Source organism: Lissotriton helveticus, chromosome 10 (assembly GCF_964261635.1).
Source record: "Lissotriton helveticus chromosome 10, aLisHel1.1, whole genome shotgun sequence".
NCBI lineage: Eukaryota > Metazoa > Chordata > Amphibia > Caudata > Salamandridae > Lissotriton > Lissotriton helveticus.
In genome coordinates, this window is record NC_136071.1 from 558181400 (window position 1) to 558207012 (window position 25613).

General features: G+C 41.3%; 1 protein-coding gene across 1 annotated transcript in view; it reads left to right on the forward strand.

Moving 5' to 3' along the window:
* The window catches only part of EMP2 (epithelial membrane protein 2), a 105046-nt gene that overhangs the window by 44166 nt on the left and 35267 nt on the right, over nucleotides 1-25613 (forward strand). Inside the window, exons 2-3 of the mRNA XM_078663102.1 lie at nucleotides 20328-20443; nucleotides 20784-20883. Of these exons, the coding sequence (XP_078519228.1) occupies nucleotides 20366-20443; nucleotides 20784-20883 (178 nt within the window). The 5' untranslated portion in view covers nucleotides 20328-20365. The remainder of the gene's footprint in view (nucleotides 1-20327; nucleotides 20444-20783; nucleotides 20884-25613) is intronic.

A 25613-nucleotide genomic window follows, 5' to 3' on the forward strand; every position in this document is an offset into this window, starting at 1 on the left:
AGACCAAAAGTGGAACGTTGGGCTGGGGATTCAAAAGCATGTAGCATGTCCCCTCCTAAGGATAAGTGACCATTCAGGACTGGTGTTCTAAAACTGCCCTCTCTGGGGCTAGTTGGTATGTCAGGTACCCTAGTTAAATCACCTTCCAGGGATATGTGGAAATAAGGTACACGTGCTAAGCTTGGTTGTGAAGCCAGTGCTTGCTCAGGTGTGTAATGTCATTCACACTGTATGTAGGGGCCTGAAAGTGATGGGTAAATTGAAGTTGCTGGAGGAGGGGATGATAATTGAGGTGCAGGAGAAACAGGCCCTGCAGACTGGATGATTTGTCCCAATGTTTGATGGCCGTTCTCATTGCTGGCTCTATCTGAGACCCAGGAATTACATTCACTATTTGCATCTACTCTCTGTCTTTTCCTTTCTTCCTTAGTAAGCAACAAAATCTCCTCCTCAGTCAATGCGCTACTAGTTATTTGCTCATTGCCTGTTCCCTCCCCCAGTTTGACAAAAAGGCCATGAGGCTTGGAGGCGATAAACAGTTTTTTAAACTTATTTATGTCAATATGTACTTGGCGGTGCGTCCAAATACATAGCAGAGCAGCAGCCCGTCTAGAAGTAGTGGCATTTGATATTTCTTTAACCCGGTATGCTTCAATTGTTGAAAACCCACACTTTTGCCATAGTGACAACAAATGCTGTTCAGTTTGCGCATAGTTACTTAATTCCAATAAACACTGGCTATAAGATGTGGGCCAATCTTTTGCTAATTCTAGCTCTGTTTTAGTAGGCTTCTTGCACTCACTATTCACCACTGCTATTGCAGAACAGTCTTTATATTCAGTGGAGGCATTCCCCGGGCCTTTCTGTTTTTGAAAGGAGAGCTTTATTTTTTGCAATTGAAAGCCACTGCTGTAAACAATCTTTTACATAATGTGAATCCCATGATGGGTCACCCTTTAAGTGTATACTTTCTGTCAAGCCTTCAATATCATCTATCTCAAAAGAACCAAATCTAGGCTACAGCCTTTCATTCTCTTTCCACGTCCATATTAGCGCGCAAAAAGGAGTTACATATTCTAAACAATTTGTATCTTTTACAACCTGAGCTGCAGGGCTATCTGCTGGTAATTTAAAATCCTTCTCTAATGACAGTTGTTTAAACAATTGTTTTGTCTTTTTCACCATGTGAGGCCTTACCACCACCATAGTTCCTTTAGAATTGCTGGTGCCCATTGTGCCCTTCATTCACAATTTTAAACCCTGAAAGATAAACAGATTTGTCTCCTGGAAGGAAAGATTTGTTAAGATTTGGATATAAAGACTTGAGAGAAAACAATCAGCAGCTGTGGATCACTCAGACACCACATAAAACAATTTGACTTCTCTGATGCAATTTGTTTTGATATCACTTAAAGACGCATTTCAAGGAAACATAGCAGGACAATACTTTTAAAGATCAACACATAAACATAATTAAATACAGTCAATTGATCAATGACAGAACAGTGCAAATTTGAAAATCCTTTCCTTGTGTCCTGTAGCCAGCCAATAGTCAATGCTTCCCAAGCTACACTCTAGGAGGGTTGTTTTTATTTCTTTATCCCTCTACTCTTGGGTCATAAATTATTCTCTTGCCTAGGCTCTCCTGTTGCATGCATGAGGTCCTGTAGACCCCTGTCACATATCAACTCCAAGGTATTGCTACAGAGAAAGATTTCAAGATGATAAAAATGTCAATCACTGATGGAAAAGAATTCAATCAATGATGAAAAAAAATCAATCAATGTTTCTCTACAGTCCTCTAGTTAGATTAGATGCCAGTTACTACCCCTTCTCTTTGAAAAAAAATACTATATTCTAACTGAGCATTTGAAACACTGAAAGGTCACTCCAGCAAGTTATTTTAGCTTTACAGCCTACTTACCAACTGGTGACATTACATTCCTTCAATGCCTCTCACTTCTGACGCCACTTTGTTGGGTAATGAATCCATTAGGTTGGGTAATAAATCCTCCAACCCTCCTCAGAGCAACGCAAAGCAAACAGACCCCAGCTGCCACAAAACACAGGAAATGTTCTTGCACCTTTGTCCATTTATTGGCATGCCAAGGCAGAAGCCAGACGCAGTGTCACGTCTTGGAACAAGCTTCTTCTGCCCTCATAGATATTAACAGGAGAATATATAGGGCAGAAAGTGCAGTCATCAGTAAAATTATAAGATGTGGAAAAGGCCAAATACGGTTGTACATACACAAATAGTAGTGCCATGCAAGCCCAGGACATAGAGCAATATAAGGGCACAAGGGACCAGAAAGCAAGTTTAAGCAAACCTGCAATGTTCAGAGGATTTTCACAGCTGTTAACCCAGGACGTATCAAAGAGGGCAATACAGGTCCTGGGGTCAGGCTTTAATAGATTTGTAAGGGGATGTGTGTTTAGGAGCACAGAGCAAGCAGTTTGGTCAGAGTAGACCTAGTTAGCTCAGTGGGTCTGAGATAGTGTGGAGGAGAATATGGGAGTGACTCACTTATTTGGCTGATGCAAGCATATAATTATATATTTTTCCTCACACACTGGCAATTACTCTGGGCTGTATCTGAGTCCATCATTTTTTGCCCACATATTAGACCCAGCTACACTCAAAGGAACTCTGATCTTCCTCCAATAGACCATCCTCAACTGCCAAGCCAGGGCGTCTCTGTATCTGAACACAAACATCCAATGACCAATTACAGCCTAGTTGGGGCTCATCAGACGGGTGCAGCTTGGTTCCAGTGGCAAAAGGATCACGGGACCCGTGTCTGGGCATACCCGTTGCACTTAGGGCATGGCACTGAAGTATACAAAAAAAAGGTTCTGTTTTTCATTGATTCTAACGGTGAACCGTGATAAAAACCATTGACGTATTCTAATTTTGATAGGACAGGAATGCTTGTGGTTTGTACCTTGTTGGGGAATCCTAGGTTCTATAAGATGTGTCAGTGTTTTCATGGTTTGAAAACTTACATTGAATAGCTTATTCTCTTGGGCATTCATAGACAGCTTGGAGTTGTTTGGGAATTCCAAGGTTTCTTAGGTCCAGGAAGTATTATTTTTTGCGACTTGGTGTGAATCCGTTCAGTAGTCTTAGAGATATTAAAGGTTAAAAAATTTTATTTTTTCTCGGGGCACAGATGATCCGCTGGTCCACCCGCAGAGGATCCGGAGCGGAAATGCCCTGAATGTCTGGCTGCAGCTTGAAAGAAAAGTTGCTTCCACCATTTTGTTTCTCGCATTGGCCAGGTGCGTTGAAAATAAAGCATCAAAAACATATAAGGGGTTAGAATAGACATATGCTGACCCCATAGAACACATAGAGGGGTCCCTGAGGATCCTTATGATTCAATTTCTTTTTTTTCATCAAAACTTAAAATCCACTGAACCTCCGGTTTTCGGGCTTAGATGTTTAAAAAAAGGATGTATGACGTTACAACGCATGCTTTTACCACGCATGCTGTTACAACGCAAGTATTGCAACGCAAACCTTTACAACGCATAGCGCTTTGGGGTGCTGGATAGTGAATAGTTTAATTTACTATTCCAACTCCAGTCCCCGTGGACACTAGGGAAGGTGCTGGATAGTAAATTAAATCTATTCCCTATCCTAGAGCGCCCCCCAGCGCAATGCGTTGTAATGGTTTTCGTTGTAAAACCTGCGTTGTAAAAGCACTGCGTTGTAAAAGTTTCGTTGTAAAGGATGTTTCCCTTAAAAAAACATAGAAATGTATTGCTAAAACCAAAGATATATATAGACACTCTCATACACATGTAATGTCTTTTAGACAATACGTTTTTTATTCAAAGCTTTTCTGCATAAGAAAGAACACAAAATAAGCATTGGCAAGTTCAAATGTTCATCAATCAACACCATACCAGTTGGCTTTTTCAATACTTTTTTCTCATTCACACTCAACTCAAACCATGGATTGCATTGGTCTGACTCGCTAAAATGATGATTTAAACCAGTTTCAACGAGACAGGCTGCTATTCCTTTGGCGTGGTGTACTACTTTGTAAAGAAAGTATTTTATATAGAAAGTGATTGTTTGCAACTGTTGTTATCCAATAAAAATGTAATCCAGGAATTTAAATGTATTAGTACATGGTCACTCACTGGGACATCTTGACGCTGATTAATAGATGTGGATATCATGTATTTGTAAAGTGCACGTTTACTGAGAATGGTAACTTGGGACTAAATAACAGGTTTATTGTTCTCCTTGTGAATGGTGCACATGTTATTGACCCTGGAAGGATGAAAGGCTGAGTGGACCTGCCAGGATTTGAGCCTATGGTCATGAGGTCAAACAGATACTGCCAGTGGATGCATTAGCACACTGAGCCACCAGACCCTGCTAATGTAAGAGCATTATGGAAACCTGAATATAGACACAACAGGATTATCCATAATCAGAATTAGGGAATACGATGTTAAACTGTAGGATAAACTCCCACTTACTGTGCTGCCACTGTCACTGTGATCATAATCAGCAGTTTATGATTGTGTGAAAATGGTAGCCCTAATACTTGCAATTTATTATTCCCACTCTCCATTCTGGTTTGAAACATACAATATACTGTCTTTTGGCACAGCTCCTAGCTGCTCAGCAGAAATTATGACTTGGTTCAGTGACTGCTCCCATTGCTTATTGTTGTTTACAGGTGATGATCTAATGCATGAGAACCCAGGGATCAACCTAGACTGAATGACTGATGGTCACAATGCAGCAGCACTAAGTCGTGCTGAGGTGATCTTTAAAGGGCGGGTAGGTCTGCACAGCTTTAGTCAACACCATAGCAGCCACACCTTGTCATTAGCATCATTTCACTGCATCACTACTGCTGAAAGTGACTATTAATGGCGTGAACATAATGATGTATACAGAATGCACGTTCTCTTAGTTCATCTTCCAGTGGTGTTACAAAACTTGATGGGGGCCCTCTGCAAAGTACATGGAGGCCCTTCCCCAGTGCTTAATTTGAGCCTTTGGTTTCCGGTGCTCAGCCCCAGCACTTAATTGTCAGCACTGGCGCTAGTGACAGCCTGCCACAAGGTGGTGCTGTCTGGCTAATTTAGAGATGACCACAACAACAGCTAATTATTAATACAAAATACTTTAAAAAGTACTATTCTCCGCTACCCAAGCCAGTCTTATGCCTTTAGGGGGCTGAAATAGACAGAATTGTCACACTTATAGGAAGGAGTATGATGTTAGTAGTTGTATCGTTACTATCATTGCAGCATAGCCGGGGCACTGTGCGGTGCAAACTGCAGTGGCCTCCTTTCAAGAGCCCTAGCACTTATTTGTTTTGCAAATTAAGCACTGCTCCCCCCCCCCCCCCCTTGCCGGCCCAGAGCTCTCAGGCCGGCCAGGGGCCTGCAGCCCATACACAGTGCCGAAAAGGGCCCCCTGGATCTCTCCTCCCCTCCCCCCACACCGCAGGGGCTGCAGAGGCTACTGTTACACAACTGTCTTCTTCCATAAATAGATAGAAAAATATTAGTGGAAAGATACTACATGTCAAAAATCAAGAAAAAGCACATATAATAAACAAAAAGTAAGAAATTGGAAAAAATACTGGTGGCCGTGCTGAAAGGAAAAAAACATGTAAACAGAGACCTACCTATACAGCTTACTTCATTATCTCATCTTTGCAGATAGCATCAAAAGGTCAACCAGCTGGCATTATCAGATTTTGTTTCCCGTCTGAGACGGGAAACAAAAAGAATATTTTCTGACTTTAGAAGAATATTTTTTTTTAGTTTTCGTTTTGAATTGTTTGAACAATTCTGGATTCTTATTCAGAGATGATGGTATATGCCAAGGGACTTAAGTGTGATTTGCATCAAATGTTGAATGAATATTGTTGGTCTTTTCACATTCATTCTTATTTCAAGCTCTTTTAAAAACTGAACAGCTGTAAACCTGTGAAATATAGGAACATATTGATTTATTAGGGCCGGCCTTTGGCATGGGCAAGCTGGACCTTGGCTGAGGTTGCCAACATTTAGAGCGGCACACAAAGCTGTCTGCATTAAGGTTCTGCAAATAGCAGTCTCCCTCCACTTCGGACCTGCAATTCAGTTTAAACTTATTCTAAATATGTTTATGTCTGGCCTCGAGACCGATTTAATGATTTGGCCAGCCTCATATTTTCCCCACTTCAGTGTTGGGTCTGGTAGGCCAATCTTTGCATTCAGTTCTGCTTTCATTTCATGTTTCCGTTTAATTTAATTTTCTAATGGGTCATTGTTTACTTTTGTGCACACATATGCATGCCACCTTTTATATTTGTAGTTTTTATTCCTATTTACCATTTTTCTTTTAATGTACATCGCATATGTCTACAAAAAAATTAATTAATAATTAAATAGGTTTGGCCTTGGGCTATTGGTTTTGCCAATGCTTGTTTTACTTATCGGCAGGCGCTTTTTGTTTTAACATACCATCAACTTCTACCCTCCCATCACCCTCTCAACCCCTGCTACAACTCTCCAATAACCTCCCCTGTTACCTCCCATCAACAACTTGGGCCCAGCTTGAAAGAGCTGAGCTATGGGTGATTCAGGTAATCTGTGTTCGGAGGCCAGTCACTACTTTCAAGTAACCAACCAGGAACTGACTTGTTAACCCAAAAGGATTCCCCTGCTGTTTCATTTTATTCACCAGCAGCAGCGGTGGGTAGTAGCGGTTGGTGGGGGGGGGGGGGTAGGGGGAGGGGGTAGAGAACATTTCTTTCTGCAGAAGATGCTATGTGAACAAAGGCCAGCTCTGGACAGAAGTATGATTTGTACAGAATTTGATATATAGAGCATATACTATATTGTGTGCATCCAATTATACTAATAAGCAGCCTTGCTCATGCATGTTCTTAGAGCACACGCCACTACTTTCTGTTAGCAAGAGTTTTATGTCTTTTTTGGGGATCTGTACGATGGGGACCCTCCGAGGCTCTACCTGTTACTCTACGCGCCTTCATGAATCTTTGAAAGAGCTTCGGAAGGTTCTTTTTAAAATATGAGGCACTTTTTGTTAACGAAAATTTGTGGAAATTTGGTCAGGGGACTTATTGGAAGCAAGCTTGTTGATAATGTGAGTAATTTCTTTAGGTAATTCCAATGTGTATATTGTTTCTGTCTTAGATTATCGGTAATTTAATGTTATTTGTGTAGATGTAAATTTCTAAATAATGAGTTTGAGGAGGAAGGATAGTCCTGAACAGCTTAGTTGAGAATAATGTTGTAAGCATGTCTCCATCTTTCATTAGAATACCAGCCTTAGTAGATTGGAAAGGCTGGTGCATATAATGGATTTTAAATAATTTGCCAATAAGCAGCTGAATTTGTCACGCAAAGGCCTTTAAAAAAAGGCTTAGTATATTAATATCATAGGTTTTTAAATCTGTGAAGATGAGATTTGGAGGACATTTTAACTGGGATAGTGATACCTACATCTTTTAACAGTTCATTGATTTTATGGTTTTTGATCCTGTTTTCTGTGCACATATGATTATGGATGTATCTCTAATGGAGGCCTCCATGGCATCCCTGGGCAAGGACTAGGAGCTGCGTTCGCTCTGATTTTGAAGAGCCTGATGAAGATACTTGTCATCCCTCTGCAGATTCACTGAGTTATCAATAGACCCCAAGGTTATTCACAACTATTGGTATTGGTCGTGGGTGTGCTTATGTCAGGCCAGAGGTTTATGCAAGAATTGTCTGAAATGCAGATTGGTTCTAAGAAAGGTGCATCAGCCTAACAGAGTTGTGAGGGATCAGTCAGGAGATTGTTTCTACTCATGTAGGCCTGATGTCCTTGATGAAAGAAGGCAAATAATATTAAGCCTTGAGCAGCTGGATAATTGACTTTCACATGTCCAGTAAGACAAGATGTCTCTACTAAAGGAGCACAAAGACGTGTGTACTTTAGTGGGTTGCATTAATGTCAATATTATTAATCATAAATGGTGCAGAGTACTGGATTAATGCTTCCCATATCACAAGATTCCTATTTTTTGGGATTCATATTAGTGTTTCCCAATGTTTATCCAGAGGTTCAGTGAATCATCTGTGGGCCAAGTAGAATGAGATTCAAAATAGTGTTCCCTGCAACTGTAAATGTATAAGGACCAAATGATCTTCCCTATGCACGGCAGAGCATGTACCTTAATATTGCTGCATTTGACAATAAGTGTTACCGATCCATTTGCCCTCTGGCTTCAAATTAAAGTTCTGTCCACCTACTCTTCTTGTAGTATTTTAATTTTTCTCACTTTAATTCTTATTACTGACAGCAGTACAGAATTACATTTTGCAGTTATAGTACGTAAGAGACCACACATCATCTTCCTGGTGTTTAAGAGGGTTCTAAAGCTCTTTTATCTGCAACATGTTTAGATCATGCCCTTATGCATCCCTCTCATCCATTCTGGCCCAATAACAATATTGCCTTATATAATTGTCTGATTCTTGGTTTCACATTATGGCAGGCTTTTTTCTTTGCATAGTCCTGGTTTAGGATTATTTTATCCTCTTCCGAAATGATTTAGTGTTTCTTCTGGGCCATGAAAAGTTCACGTTGACTTTAAAAATATCTCTGCAGTTTGAAAATTATGGCTCTAGGTTATTTACTCCCTTTAACCATGTGGTTTTCACCATGATATATCTTCTCAATTCAATGGCACTTCCATTTCTCAAAAAAACTCTTTGCAAATGTTTCCACCCATCTTTCTGTCTACTTTGAAACCCAGAAATATTTTCTCCTCCTGTCCAAGCTCGCTAAATCAGTGATACTTTATTAAATGTCATATTTTTTTATTCTGTTAAGCAAAGTTGTTGTGGGTTATGTGGACCAAAAAAATGTCATTTGGATTGCTGATTATTTTTCAGTTTCTATTACAGATGGAATTGTTCTTCATTGTTGCCATATCAGTTGAAATCTGCTTTTGTGTTGCTCTTAGATGATGGTAAACTACGCTTTAAGATTTGCTAAACAAAACATTGAAAATCCAGAAGACAAGATAACTGTATAATAAATGTACTGCTTGTGGCATTGACAGATATAATAAATGTACTTCTATTGGCATAGACATATATAATAAATGTACTGCTATTAGCGTAAACATCTAGTCAGATAAATCCATTCTTGAAGAACGTAAAATAAGCCCATTTATTGAAGGTCGCAAAATACTACTCATTAATGTGAGTGAGACAGGAGCTCTGGGAAGTCCTGTAAAGACACCGATAGAGGCCTGTGGGGAGCAGCAGACCTTCACCCCTATTTCACATTCTCTGAATGCTGTCATTTTTCTGTAAAACATCCCCTGTCACTTAAATGCAAGGGAGTTACCAGCTGAACTGTGAAGTGTGTGCTTTTAAAGGACAGTTATCAACACAAAATTACGCTTTCTACAATCTGGGCATTACTAAAACCCATATTTTGGAAGCATTTTTTTATCTTAAACTTTTTGCGCATTTTGAAGCAGCCTATCTAATACTGTATGTAATTACATATATTCACACTTATTTCTGTCACAGACTGGGACCTTGTAGCACTATAAACATACACAAGTCACTTTCCCTACTGCACCAATCAGGATTCAATTATGTGGCTCTCTGGCTTCAGACACAGTCCTTTGCAGTGCATTAACGCATACAAGTATTTTAATCCACGATAGTGGATTTCCCACTGATTAACTTAACTTGTATGTAATTTCCATACATGCTACACATTATTTTATATGTATTTACCTGAAGGGGGAAGACCGAAAAAGTTGCAGAATATTATGTTTTTTAGCAACACGTTTGACCCCAACCCCCTTTACACCCAGCATCACAGTTCCAGAAACTTGTTTTAATGCTCTTCGACCACTGGCCGGCAACCACCATTGTCAAGATGGAAACCGTCCCTCTGGGAGAGCTTCCTCTTTGTCACTATGGTGCAACATTCTTTCAGGTCTCGATAGCTGATCTATGTGGCACATAGTGTGGTTTTCTCTAAAAGGCAGTTCCGAATTGTACATTGTAACTAAAATAACTAATTCATCTAGCACTGCAGTGGCTTTTTCAACTCTTCTTGTGCCTACTTGAAGAGTACATAATAGGTGTATTCTATAGCCAGGAAGTCTGTGGAATTTGTGGAAGATTGTATTTAGTTTGGCCACCTTAACATGTATCAGGTCCCTATCTTCAGATAAGATTTGCTCATCTAGTTATGACAAGTACCAGCATAGAGGGGAATTCAGCAAAGCTCCCTTCCTAAAACAGAAAACAATCTGAGATTATTCAGTGCTGAAATGTAGGCGTGGGCACCATTCCATTACTGGTCAGCACTCTTTATCGGAGGAGTGAGGTCAGAGTGGCATTGCTGTACTCACATATATGTGGTTATGGTGTCTGGTTCCTTCTGTTATTATGTTGGAGGATTGACTGTTGGCTTAACCGACTACGCTGGCTGCTGGGAGGACTCGACCATGATAGGGCATGTTTGAAAGGCCTGTGAAGGTTTAATATTGGCACCACAGGTGCCCTGCTTTGATGCCTCAGTAGGGCAGTTTGTTGGAGAGTCTGCTTCAGTCTTGATGTTCCATAATCAGTCTCAGTCATTTAATCTTGTGTTCATTCTCCATGACGTCAGTTCCTGTCCTGCTAGCTTGCCTTACTAACGTCTGTCATTTACCCCATCTCTTGGTCATAAAACATCTCCATTCAGCCTGTAATGGCCAGTCGTGCCCCCTTCCCCACTTTCACTCACTTGTTACCTCCCTGACACGTCCCATGCAGAATTCTTCACGTTCCATCAAAGAGGGGCCCTATCTTGGCTCTGGTATTCGTTATTAATTTATTTATAAAGTTTTATATAGCGCGAACTTGACCCCGAAGGATATCAGAGCGCTTTACAATACTTTTTATAACAAAAGTTGAACTGCATTGTAACAGTTAAGAACATAATTCAAAACAAAAAGTGAGACAACAAATCACTGAGGCACCTTTACTGTTTCATGTTGAGAAAATGGGACCAATGTTGAGCAATCGGAATTTAATGAACCATTTTTTATTCAAGTTTCCTGGTTAGTCTCTTGCACCCACAGACAATATGGTAAGCTGTTCTTATCGGTAGGTTTATAATGTACTCTGGTAGCTACTCCTTCATTGCTGAGGGTAATATCCAGGTCAAGCAATACTGCATGGTCTTTGCTGATGGTGTGTGTGAATTTGAGGTGATTATCTTTGGTGTTAACCCACTGGACAAACTTTGTTGCTTCCTCCTCTGTTCCATTCCACACTACCAGCACGTCATCTATGTAGCTTTGAACCCTTTGCTTGTTGCCGTTGGCTAGTACCTCCATGTGAAGACTTGCACTAGTCTTTCTCTAACACACTCCCAGGCTCAACCTTGCCTGTCAAGGCCGGATGTTTCTCTGTATGATGCAGAGATGCATCCCACTTCTGTCTTCTTCATCCCCTTTTACACTGTCGATTATTGTAGTCTCCAACTCTTCTGCTCTACCACCACCTTCTCCATTCCCTTGACGGGCAAGCAGCCTCATGCTCACCCCTTGTTTTGGATCTCCGGATGGTAGCACAATGCCAAGCTCAATTCCGCACCTCAGTTAGTGCAGTGACTCCTTTCCACCAGGGACAGGCACCTTAACACTATCCTGTGTTGTGCCAGTGACATACGAAAAGTGATGTGCTCTGTGTTGCTGTCCCCTCTTTTTTGTAATCAATCTTAATGTTTAGTCTCCTTAACTTGGTTTTGGTCCCTGAAGGTGCTGAGGGGATCCACTTCTCTAGGTATCCACACCCGTTGTACCTTTAATCCACCAAGCTCTTGTCTGCCGAACATCACCGGACAGGCCTGACTCTATCACACCAACTTCACCTCTCTCTTATTGACTCATTGTGTCCTTCTTTCCTCCTGCCCCGCAAGACCATCAACCCTCCATGATAGTTCTGCAAGGAGTGCTCAAAACCAGTGTGACTCAGGGCAAGCAAGGAATGGTGGCCACCAGGTGCCCTCAACGCATCCAGCACTAACAAAAAATGATTTTCCTACCAAAGAGGACCTGGATACTTTTTCTGAATCTAGATTAAATGTTCAAAATTTAAAGTTAGAAAAGCCAAAAGTTCCAACCAAAATGTGAGAAACATCTAGTTTGAAATTAAATGCAGTCTGTGTAATTGTCAATTTTTTGAAAACCTGAAGTTCAATTTGTTTTCCAGTATTCAAACAATATAATTTGTTGTTTAAGGTGCTCACCCAGGCACAAAGGGACTCTAAACTGAACCACTGCTCCGTAACCTCACGCTGACATCAATTTCTTTATATGTATTTTAATGCAACCAAGCAAAATCTTTCTAATTTAATAAGCTGGGCTGCACACAGGTGAGCTACTCAAAGTTAGCTCAAGAGCTACAGTAGCTCACGAGCTACTGGTTGGAGACCCCTGCGAGTCTGACCTCATTTACTACTGAATATAGTAAAGGACATTGGCCCTTATGTTTTAAAGGGCTTTTCCCATTCTGTGTCTACGTGTAAACCAGTTAATACAAATAGGCCATTAATCCCAACCCCAATACTAACCCTCTCACAGCCTCTGTTTATCGAGGTGGGCAGGCTGTTTTACTTCGAAAGAGTCCAAGCAAACCCAAAATCCCAGATTTTAGGAGAGTTGTGTGAAAAACTGTAATTGGGCTGGATTCCTTGGCTCTGTTTCTTTTCTAAAACCATGGCAACCCCATGTGTTGATGAATATCCTGTTTGGCAAGAGGCTAGCCAAGCCTTCAACTGAGAGCTGTGATAGTACAGCTTGTCCCACAGCTGTCCCCTTATTGCCTCCTGTGACTTTCCTCGTCTTGGGTATGAAAGACTGGGGCGGAGAACGTCTTTTCAAACATGTTGAAAGGATGTTTTGGTCAGTTTTTAAAAATGTAGCTACCTTGCTCTGTTATGGAGGGGATGCCTCGCTTTTTGAAACCGAAGAGCGTGGAGAGTTAGTTAAAATAACAGTTACAATTAGGAACATCTTTGCATTCTTTGAGTAAATCAGTTCTTTGATTTCAAGTGTAGATAAAGGCCCAAAACACTCCACTGTGGCTCTCGGGTTACCTCAGAGAGCCGCAGCGGGAAGGTCACGGTGAAGCATTGAAGGCACGCGGAGGTGTCGTCACATCCGCATGCGTGACACTGTTGAAGTGGATGAAGTAAGTTTGCGTTGTTCAGTCACTAATATGGAGCTGGCTGTTCCTGGAGTCGTTCCTGGATTAAGGCAGGTGATACGGAAAACTGAGCAAATTGTTTTTTTTCTTTTTAGATTGTGACAAATCTAATGAAGCTGTTGGATAGAGCAGGGTAAGGCCAGGGGCGTAAAGCAGATCCCTGCAGCCCCTGCTCTGCAGGGGGTAACAACATTTACAACGCAACTTTTACAATGCACTACCATTACAACAAAACTTTTACAACGCAACATCCATTACATCGCATGCAATTACAACGCAACCATTACAACGCACAACACTACAACGCATACCACTACAACGCATGTCATTACAACGCATACCATTACAACGTATAACATTACAACGCATAGTACCCTTACACTTTCCAACACTTACCCTACTGTTGCACCCTCTGGAGTTAGAATAGTAATTTTTACCCCTACACTATCCAATACTTACCCTACTGTTGCACCCCCCTGGAGTTAGAATAGTAATTTATACCCCTACACTATCCAACACTTACCCTACAGTTGCACCCCCCTGGAGTTAGAATAGTAATTTATACCCCTACACTATCCAACACTTACCCTACTGTTGCACCCCCCTGGAGTTAGAATAGTAAATTTTATCCCTACACTATCCAATACTTACCATACATGCAATGTAATGTTATGCGTTGTAATGGTATGCGTTGTAAAGGTAGTATGCGTTGTAATGGAATGCGTTGTAAAGGTAGTTTCTAAAAAATCGTTGTAATGGCAAATTGTAAAAGTATGCGTTGTAACGTCATACATCCCTCTGCAGGGGGTGGGTGGGGGTAACCCTTCAGAGTGCCCCCAATTCTTCAGGGTGTCCCCCAACCCTTTAAGGGGCCCCCGCGAAGCCTAAGGCCAATGGATATCTATGAGATATGGGAGACTGAAGGGCGCCTTATCACATTATGCAGGGGGGGGGCATCATTTTGCGTTACTCCACTGGTAAAGGCTTGATGTGCAAAGCTGTTTTGTGACTGCCTGGCAAAGTGACCGTTAGATGGCAGGTTGCAGTGCACCAAAGGGACATTGCAAGTGGGCAATGGCTTTTGGGATCTCAGTATGCACTTTATGACTCAAAACCATTGAGAAGGAGGAGGAAGGGGAGCCACCTGATGCCATTTGAATAGAAATGCAGGGGTGTGTTAATCAAGTTTTTGCCTCACCTTTGCGCCACATACGCAAGGGTGACTTAAAACCTAAAGGAAATTTATCAAGCCACCCAAGGCACAGAATGTGCTGCTTTATGCCTTATAATTTACTTTTCTTCCTACATCTTTATTCAATCCTGCCGCATAATTTGGTCCTTCATTGGCACATTATTCGTGATCACGTGCATATAATAAAGAAAACTCATACAAGTATAAAACAGATTAGATTACAGAAGCTGCAGCAGAAATCTGTTCTGTTGATAAACATTGACAATGCCAATAATATGGATTTCTGGGTAGTGAAAAGCTTTTCTGTGTTCACACAGCTAAATACATATGCAAACACGGGGGATAAGAAGGAGAGAGGGACGATAAAGAAAATATAGTAAGGGTGTACGAGGAGAGGAATAATGGTACTGAATCACAGGGATGATAGAGTGGTGGCTACAGGATGAGGGGGTAACCTAGTTGCAGCCTTGGTAGATTGATAAGGGGTCTCAGAAATGCGAAGGTTACATAGGTGACCCAGGAGAGGGGTGCCACAGCTTTGAGTTCCTTGACAGAGAGAAATGGTGTAGGAGAAAATACATTTGTATCAGGTTAGGGTGGGGTGGCCCAGAGTGCCATTCTTGAGGGATGGGCAGGCAGACAGAGACATCTTAAGGAGTATGGGGGCCCTGGGCCAAACCTATTTTGGGGGCCCCTGTTCGTAAAAGGTTTACATTTATGAATCAATTTCAGGTCTTTATGCCCTCTTTATCCAGGTCACTGGCAGTGCACAGGCGCATTCATCCAAATTCTAAATGTTTTTGCATCTAATATTTAGGGATTCTGGTGTGTGTTTTCAATACTGCAACACAGCAGCAGCTCACTAATGTTGCTGCAAATAATCTCTGGGACGCCCTCCCGTTTCTCATATTTTAGGTCCTAGTGTGATCTAAAATAAACTATTTTTATGGATTTTGCATGAAACATATACTTTTCTCTGCAAAATGTCTGTAATAGACTCTCACGCGTGGCCCAGCTTAAAAATATATTAAAGGAAAACGACATTTAAAATAATCTGTTTATAAATTATTTAAGTTCATCAGTGCAAGACTATCTGCAGAACAGAGCTGGATGTATCGGGCCCTGAAAGGCTAGGGCCTTGGACCAGAGCACACTTTGCCTGTGCCTTAAAAGATCTCTGAAGGCAGATGGTGAGAACCTGGGCTCCCTTGCTCCTGAGTCATTCCTATTTAGGGTGGGGTAACTATGTCTAGGGAGAAATCACAATAAATACAAAAACAAATGCTTATGAAGATAGAAAAACAGGTTGCAACTTTCTGTTGACATGCATTGTTCATTGCTGGTTTCAACATGGCACTATCTGTGGAATGCTGATCTGTGGTTTCTCCCATTGGACTGAGGTCAGTATCAGTGAAACTGGCGACTTGAGGTTCACCTTTCTACCTTGTACTGCCTTCGTGCTCAATTACACAAACTCCTTTTGGAATAATTGCCTCTCGCTGGTGGACCCAACAAGGCTGCACACTTATGTTCATGTCCTAGGTCAGCGGTTCTTAACCTTTTGACTTCTTTGGACTCCCACTGAACCACTACGACAAGCTGCAGACCTCAGCCTAAACGATTTCTATAATTTGAACCTGAAAACAATCCACAAAAATATAGAAACAAGAATATACATTTAACAAATACAGCACTTAAGAGGATCTTTTGAGGTTAAGCTGTAAAAGAATACCCAATAAATAACTAGATAAATACACAACCTATTAACTATGCAATCTAATTCACAAACAAAAATTATATAAAAATCGAAATTTTAATTTCATTGGGACGGTTTGAACTTTTTAAAATGAGCTTTTATTTCTAAATGACGAAGAGGTATGCTCGATTCTTGTCAATCCCTTTGGGCCACATTTATCAAAGTGTCACCCAATGCAGATCAGTAGCCAAAAATTCTGTGCTGCGTTCTGTTAGATGAAGGGTGCAGGAGAGCGCCATATCTGCAGATATATGGCACTCTTCTCCCCTCGCCCTAGTGCTGGTGCAGAATTGGGCTGCAGTACGCCACCACATACCTTTGCACGTAGTGAAAGTGTGTGTGTGTGTAGATAGATTTTTTACTGGAAGGGTTCCCATCTAATACAAAATACTTTGGCTAGACAAGTTTTTAAAACGTTCCTACTTTGTATGTGTGCAGTACAGTGCAGCACACATGCAAAGTCAGAAAAGAAAGTAGAAATTAAAAGTTTCTCTTTTTAATGTCTGCTTTAAAAAGGCATTAATTTTTTACCCAAAATCCTGTCTCTGTTTTTTGGTAAATAGAGTTTTCCATCAAAAAGCATGGGTGGCTGCATGCGAATGTCCATGTAACGCTTCACTCTTATTTGCGTTACTTTTAGGCAATTTCTAGCCTTTGTGATGGAAATTAAATAATACAAAAACATTTTGTGCTGGTTTGCGTCACTTTGGTGACACTAACACAATGTAACATGTTCGTAAATCTGCTCTTTTGTCTTTTCTACTCTTAATGCATGTTCTTATTTGTTGGCACATATTAATGCTTCAGCTGGAACGACCTATCATCCATACTGGATTTGGTTTGCTGTACTTGTGCTGTTCCCAAAAATCCACCTAAGGATACAGACTTAATTCTTAGCCTCCAATTTCAGATGCCTTTCTGTTTTGAGTGTTTTGAAATTTTCGATTTTGCTTATTTTGTTTATACTCTATTAATCTGCTAATATTATTTAATTTTCTAAGCAAAAGTGGACCACAGATTAATACCTGATGTCCTAGTGTGCGTAGAGTTGCAGATTAGAAAGGCCAAGTGAGAAGTAGCTGCATAGACACCTTGTAGCGAGCTATTGGGTTGTGCTTCATCCATCCCATACAGTGTTGAAGATGCGTGTGGTAAATGCGATGCTACCTTCTGTGAGGTACACCTGCAGGGTTTGTGACATGGGTGGTGCATGAAGCCTGCACTTTGCCTCACTTTTTAGGGTTCTTTACAGGCGCTTCTTGTTCCGTGATTCCCCCAAAGGTGACTTAAGGCTGCAGGGAGGGACTGCTACCACAGCTCATCCTCATTCATTCTATGTCACTGGATAGGCAATGTCTACCATTACACCAGGATCTGAGAGGCAATATCCAGTCTGTGCCTGCTGTATACAGCACTGGCATAACGAAAATTGAGCGGGCCTCTCTGCAAGGTATGTAGAGGGGACCCCTCCGGTCTCAATTAGGAGCTCTCCGGACAGAGTGCAGTGCCGAGGGGGCCCTTGGAGCTAGAGGCCCCCCCGCACCGCGTGGGCTGCGGGGCCCTGTGTTACGCCCCTGGTATACAGCTCTGTGCTCCCCTAAATATCCTGTCTCAGATTTCGCCCACACTATTCATTTCATTGCACTCCAGACGCTTCTTGAAAGATGGCTTCAGTGGTATAGCTAGACCTTTTGCCGCCCTGGGAGATCCCTGAGTTTGCCGCCCAGTGGCACCTGGGGCAGGTAAGAGCAGAGGTGGAGGTCACAAATGACAACGAGCAAGGGGGAGGGGAGGCGAAAGACGATGAGGGAGAATAACATTTAAAAAAAGAAAACTTAGCTTGCGCTCCCCGCCGCTCCCTAGCTACACCACTGGATGGTTTCCTGCTTTACACTTCTCCCTCCAGCCTTGTCACCTAGTATGCACTTGTAACTGCTTAACTGGTCTAATGTCTGTGTATAACAAACATTGGCAAGGCCAATCGGTTCCGCCTATGCAGGAGCTAGTGGCTTTGGCAATGTGTTTTAGTCATGTTGTACACTAGCGTGGCTGCTGTTTGCCATGGCTACAAGTTAGGGGCCTAGAGTAGAGTGGCATGGAGTGGAGTGGATTGGTGTAGAGTGGTGTAGAATGGCATTGAGTGTCCTGGAATGGCCTACAGTGTTGTAGAGTGGTGTAGAGGGTCTTGGACTAGCATAGAGTGGAGTGGCTTAAAGTGGAGGTGAGTGGCATAGAGGTGAGTGGTGCAGTGTAGATGGAGTAGTGTGCTGTAGAGTACAATAGAGTGGAGGGGTGTAGAGTGAAAGGGGGAAGAGTGGACAAGAGTGTTGAAGAGTGGAGTGGCATAGAGTGGAGCAGAGAGTCATAGAAGGGAGTGGCGTAAAGTGGAGCAGAGTAGTATAGAGTGGAGGGGAGTGGCACAGAGAGGCATGGGGTACAGTGGAGTGTCGTAGAGTAAAGTCTTGTAGAGTGCAGTATTGTGGGGGGTTGTAGAGTGGAGTGTTGCAGAGTGAAGTGAAGTTAGGCATGGTGGAGTGCTGTAGAGTGGATCAGAAGAGCGTAGAGCAGTGTAGAATGGCAGACGCAAAGTGGAGTAGAGTGGAGTTTTGTAGAGTGGAGTGGAGTGGCGTAGAGTGGTGTGGCATAGAGTGGGGTGGAATGGAGGGTTATAGAGTGGAGTGTCATGGAGTGAGTAGAACATCACAGAGTGGAGTAGAGTCTCATGGAGTCAAGGGGGTTGAATGTATGGGTGTAGAATGGAGGAGAGTGGAGTGGAGTAGAATGGCATAGAGTGGATTGGAGTATCGTAGAATGGAGAAGAGTGTCATCCAGCCTCACACACATTCATTTAAGTGCTTGCCTGCATAAAGGCAATATCTATTTGTCATTTACTTTCTTCATTTTGTTTCTGTATCATTTGGAGAAGCAACCCTTTGGAAAACGTTTGAGCTGTTTAGTTGGCACCGCATCCATTTCAAGTCGAGGTTTTATGAATGTCAAGACACTTGGCAAGCACGACTTTGTGGATTTTGGAAAAGAATATTGCGTTAGCTTCAAGCTGTAAATTCCCATGCGCCTGCCAGATTATTTAACCTCTGTCAAAAGAAATGAATTTATCATATGCTATGAAATTCTTTGTTCGTGTGTATGAAAATGTTCCATGAAACAGATACTCCAACTTAAAAAAAAAAAGCAAAAAGATCATGAACTGCAAGTACAGCACAAGACAATGTCTTCCATTTTCACACGCTCCCACAAATACAATGCAGGGACATCACATAAGGTTAACAGCTGCTACCCCCTCTGCTGCAACTTGCAACCCTTCTGGGTTACTTTGCAACCCTTGTTATAACTGATATGAATTTCCATTTTTTTAAAGTTAGTATTTTTCTGGATTACCATATTAATTATTGTTAGCAATAAAGATTGCTTAGTGGCTTGTCATGGGTAAACCAAAGTTATTGGACATCACTTCCTGTCATGTAGTTGTATTAAAGGACATGTGCGGGGACTTTCGCTAGAATATGAATTTATTTCAGTGTTGGAACTGGTCGACTCGGTTATTTATTTTTCTGACCAATAATTGTTTTGAATCAGTGCACTGCTTTTATATTTATAGCGATTCCATCGCAAATGCGTTTCATGCTTGTTATATTCCTTTACTGGTCAAAAATATACTCAAAAAGAAGACTTTAGCCACAAGCCCGATCGGGTGGTACAATGTGTGTGAGATGAAGAGGCAGGAAAGAGCATTTTAAATTTCTTCTAAAAGTGAATGCATGAAAATTTGCTTTTATATCTGTTTGTAATAGCGAATTAAAAAAATGTAACATCACAAAAACAAAGTAACCGGAAGTGCCAAGTGGCAGGCCATCAAGGCAATGAGCATAAGACGTTATGGGTGAAACTTAGATCTTAGCTTTTGAAATCATTGACAATTGTGGATTTTATACGCAACGTATTTGTCTAGGCAAAATGAGGGAATGCGTTTCTAATGGTTGATTTTCCATATCTTTGTGAAGCGGACAGCACTATGCAAATCAATATGCAGTTGTTAAATTATTGATTGAATATTAAACGCATCCGTTTTTACAATATGTTGCTCAATTTGTTTTGCAGATCCAACTTTATCATAGACTGATTTGCATACTAACAAGATGTTGATTATTTTGGCGTTCATCATCGTCTTTCATCTAACAGCTGCAGTGATGCTGTTCATCTCCACGATACAAAATGTGAGTTCAGATTACACCTGTGCATGCGCATACATATACATTTTTGCCTAAATCCGATTGATCATATTGTTGTAAAATGCTGTGTGAAAATATGAAAGTGTAAAATTTTATTCTTAAAGGTACATGACATTTGCAGGTTTGTTTTCTGATTCCGCTGCATTCCTTAAAATTTTACATTCCTTTGAAGTTTTACATTCCTTTGCTCTGCTACTTGCTCCACCTCGGTTGTGACAGTTCTTCAGCATATTCAAACATGTCAAGTAATATCTGTGTGTTCTGAAGTTGCCATACCATGATGTTTATATGTTTTGAACAAACAGTGGGTTCCCTTGTTTTACAGGTATGGTGGATCGGAAATGATTTTACAACAGATATCTGGCAAGTCTGTCTAAATATCTCAACAACCACCAATTGTACAGAAATTGGAAACAACAGTCCGCGTAAGTATCAAGGGTGAAGTCATTCGTTTATAACCTGATAAGATAGTTCCCTACTTAATTCTGCATTCAAGGTGTTTGACATAATAATTTTGATTGTCCTCTGAGAGCAGCACCGATGTGTATTATTAGCATAAGTCTGTCTCCCAAAAATAGTATTTCATAGTTTTATTATTTATATAGTCCTTGCTAAAACTCTTCTAAGTCCCAGTTTATGGGTGACTGAATAACAGACTACGCTGTAACTATAATTTATATGGTGCTTTGTAGCCTTGATAAGGTCAGGCTGTTTCAGATTTTCATCTGGTTAATTGGTGCCATTTGGGTGTATAGTTGAAAGGGTGTGGGATAAGTTTGGCCTGTATGGGAAACGTTTGGGGCACTAGAAATAGTTGTGCATCAGACTTCATAGTGCATGAAACTTGTAGAGAATCTAAGAACGGATACATAGGTTCAAGCAGTTACTTACAATTTTTGTACATAAATTAGAGTATTAAAAGAGGTTGTTGATAGCATATGTGGGGCCCACAGGTTAACACACTGTATTGGGACTAGGCCTGGGCAGAGTTCGCGGAGTTAAATGGTGACCAAAAAACTCTGCCATGCTACGCGGAGTTCCGCAAGCTGTGGAGTTCATTGGGTCGAGCTGTTCGCGATGATTTTTATTGCCAGGTGTTTGTCCTGCACTGGAAAATCAGTGCGAACGTCACCTTGTGATGCGTAACAGGGCGTACGCAAGAGACCATCACCACGGAAGTCTTATTTGCCAGCTGGGGAGCGCACCTACACAATCACTATCCAAGGTGTGTGTACTTCTGCTCAACAGGGTCTCCAACATCCACCACCTGGAGATTCTAGCTATCCAGTTGGTCCTCAAGGCATTACTTTTGCTCATTCAACACAAAGTAGTATGATTCCACACAGACAACACTAGGAAACTGGGACACTCACTCACTCCAGTTGTCTGCTTTAGCCCAAAACATTTGTCAGTGGGCGATACATCACAGAGTCCCTCTCCTCATACAGTACATTCCCAGAAAGGACAATGACTTGGCAGAGCTGCTCAGCAGGATACCTCAACAATTCCACAAATGGGAAAGCCACCCCCAATTCCTAATCCCATACTTCCACCATTGGGGGTTCACTCAGATAGACCTTTTCACCACTGCTGAAAACAGAAACTGCCCAAGCTTCACCTCCAAGCTCTAACATTTGTATACCATGAGCAACTCACTATGGATAAATTGGTCAGGGAGATTTGCTTACGCTTTTCCACCTCTCTCACTCCTTCCATTTATGGTACCGACACTGAGATTGATTTCTCTGATTCTCATGCTAGTAGCCCCAACCTGGGCACGGCAGCCTTGGTTAACCATCCTTATCAATCTCTCCTTAGTGCCTCACAAGAAGCTCTCAAAGTGACCGTATCATCTCTACCAAAATCAAGGCACTCTCAGGCATCCCAACTCCCATCAGCTCAATCTTGCGATTTGGATCCTTAAGTCATAGAATTTGGCTACCTCAATATCCATGCAGAATACATGATGATTCTGAGGGAAAGCATGCAGGCCCACAACTACAGCCTGCTATGCAGCCAAGTGGAGACGGTTCATACGCTACTGTCTCCCTAATCATATTGGCTCTCTTGCAGCCTCAGTGCAAGTCATTATCTGTTAGCTTCTTCACCTGCAGAAGTCAGACCTTGTCTATACCTCTATCAAACTGATTAATTTAGCTGGTGTGACTGTACTTACAAAATAGGGAACACACTTCGCTTTTTAGAATTCTTGTTATCAAAGCTTTTATGGAAAGCCTCAAAAGTGTTATCCCACCATGAACGCCCCCATTCCTTTGTGGAACCTTAACTTAGTATTCAGTAGACTAATGGGCCCTCCTTTTGAACCACTTTACTCTTGTTCCTTATAGTTCCTTTTCTGGAAGGTGGTTTTCCTTGTAGCCATCACTTCACCCAGGTGTGTCAGTGAAATACACACTCTTACCCTGGAAGAACCTTTATTCAGGTACATCACAATAGGGTAGTCCTAAGAACAAACCCCAGATTCCTACCCAAAGTGGTTTCTAGTTTTCATCTCACCCAAACAATAGAACTCCCAGTGTTCTTTCCACATCCAGAATCAGTAGCATAACGCACTCTGGATACTTTATATGTCAAAAGAGCACTGATGTATTACACTGATAGAACAAAGCCCTTTTGTAAGAAGCAACAGCTCTTTGTGTCTTTCTCCAAACCACTTAAGGCGCCTGCTCTTTCTAAGTCAGATGTGGCACATTGGCTCGAAAAATTGCATACAAACCTGTTATGCTAAAGCAAAAAGACCCTTGCGTATCCCTCCTAGACCCCTCTCGACCCTTAAGAAAGGGGTTTTGATGGCTTTTCAAGGTAATATTCCTACAGCTGACATCTGCAAAGCAGCTACATGGTCGACTCCACACACATTCACCAAGCATTACTGTATGAATGTCTTGGCCTACCAGCAAACTAATGTTGGCCAGGTTGTCCTTCATACCTTTTTCCATCTTCGGAAACATTCTCAGGCTAATCCACCACTTTTGGGAGGACTAATTTACAGTCTATGCACATCATGTGTTTCTACAGCTACACATGCCACAAACAGAAAGTGTCACTTACCCTGTAAGCATCTGTTTGTGGCATGCAGTGCTGTAGGTTCACAGTTGAACCCCCTCCTCCCCAGTCACCTTTGGTTGTTGCAGAGTGGGTTAACTTTTATCTTAAACTTTACTCTGCATGGCCATCTCTTCTGTAGCTCTATGCCCCATCTTCATCCTCACCCTTTGTGCGGACAAAACAATCTAACAATGGAGTCGATGCCTATGAGCATTACCAGCTATACCTGGGGGCCACTATTCCTTGTGACTTGAAAATACTTCTTAGAAGAAAAACAAGTTGCACACATCCAAGTTCAACACTAGATGACAGGCGTATGCACAGCATGTGAATCTACAGCACTACATGCCACAAGCAGATGTTTGCAGGGTAAGTAACATTTTCCTTTTTCAATCAATAAATTTGCACTTTCTCTTCCCTTTCCTTATGGTTGTAGTTTTTAATGTTTATCTATGATTACCATAGTTTGACTGTTATCCAAATTTCACCATTGACCAATAGGGGGAGAGTATAATATTGTAGTTTCATTAGTGTACCCAATGCTGATGTAAAGGAATGAGATGTTGAATTTGAGAAGGATACCTCTAGTTCAGTCTTGAGAAGAAGTGTGAAGCAGTCTTATTTGGAGTTCCGCAATAAGTGATTTATTTCTATCAGGAACTTGCCTGCCTTGGACATTCACAAAGTTTATTTAAACACACCTCCTTGCAATAGGTTAACGTGCCACAGAGTTGATTATTTTTCCTAATGTCTTAATCGCTGTGTTTTGAATATAGAAATATTTTACTTCTTTAGTTTCTTGACAACTACATGTGTACAACAAGACATCTTTTTCTATTTGGACACTGTGTTTTGCCAGTTGCTATGACTGCTGGCTAGGTACCTATAGCCTGTACTTCCTAGAGTAAGTGAATTGTCCACACCAATGCCATCAGCCTTGCTTTGAAGGTTCACACCTGATTGATTGGCTTCTGGTTTTGAACTGTGACCCTTATTACGACTTGCCTCTTAAAACTGATGGAGCTGGTCACAAGAGATACAGGACTCAGCAGAAATACTTGCCAGAACCCCACAGATCTGGTGTTTTGAACCCAGACATTTCAACTGCTAAAAGCAGCCGAAATGTCTTGGTAACATTTTTGACAAAAACATGCCAGAATCATGCCGCATGTCTTGCCCCAAAATGTTGTAATGTGAAGCAATTCCATGCCCTGGAGTTACTGACACATACAGTATTTCTAATTCCACTGAAGTTGGGAAGAAATTAATATGCGATTTTCTAGTCAATTCATAGAAAGGGCATCTGTGTCGTCCACGAGCTTTGGAAGCAAAAGTTTTCTTGATAAACTATACTAAATTTAAACTACACTTTCTCATCAAATCAAAAGCATTCTGCTCTCTATTGGCGTCTATAAAGCTAAACAACGCATTTTATGACATCCCATTACAATTGTAGATGTCTATCTACATTTGAGCCAAGACATCTGTGTTTTGAAATCCTCCTCTGGGGCAGATCTTTGTGTATGTCTAATTTATGGTCTCTAAATCCAAGGCATCGAAAGCATTATTTTATGACTGATATATTTTGAGAACTGGGTTTTATGATATAACTGAAATTTTAGGCAAGAGGGGTAAAGATGATGAGAACTATTCACAAATGCAGTTTGGAGTATGTAAAGAAGTACTTTGTACTACTCCTACATACTCTTAGGTGCCATTATGAATTGACACCACAACATCTAAAATAGTAATAAAATGGAACTATTCGTTTAATATTCATACATAATAAGTACAACTAGAGAGGACTGTGCTCTCTTTAACGTTTTACTAATAGGGAGGTGTAAGTTTTGAGGCTTATAAAAGTACATAAAAGAGTACTACTTTATTATTACTTTCTGTACTCATGAATGCTTTTATAAATCTGCCTCGATATATTTATTACTTTACATTAGTCCACTGGAATTATGCGCCTAGAGAGAACCAAATTATGTGGCAGAGTTGACTAAATTATGCAACAAGAAAAGGCAATTTATGCGGTGTAATGTGGCACATTTTGTGACAGCATTACTTCTAATTTTGTCATTTT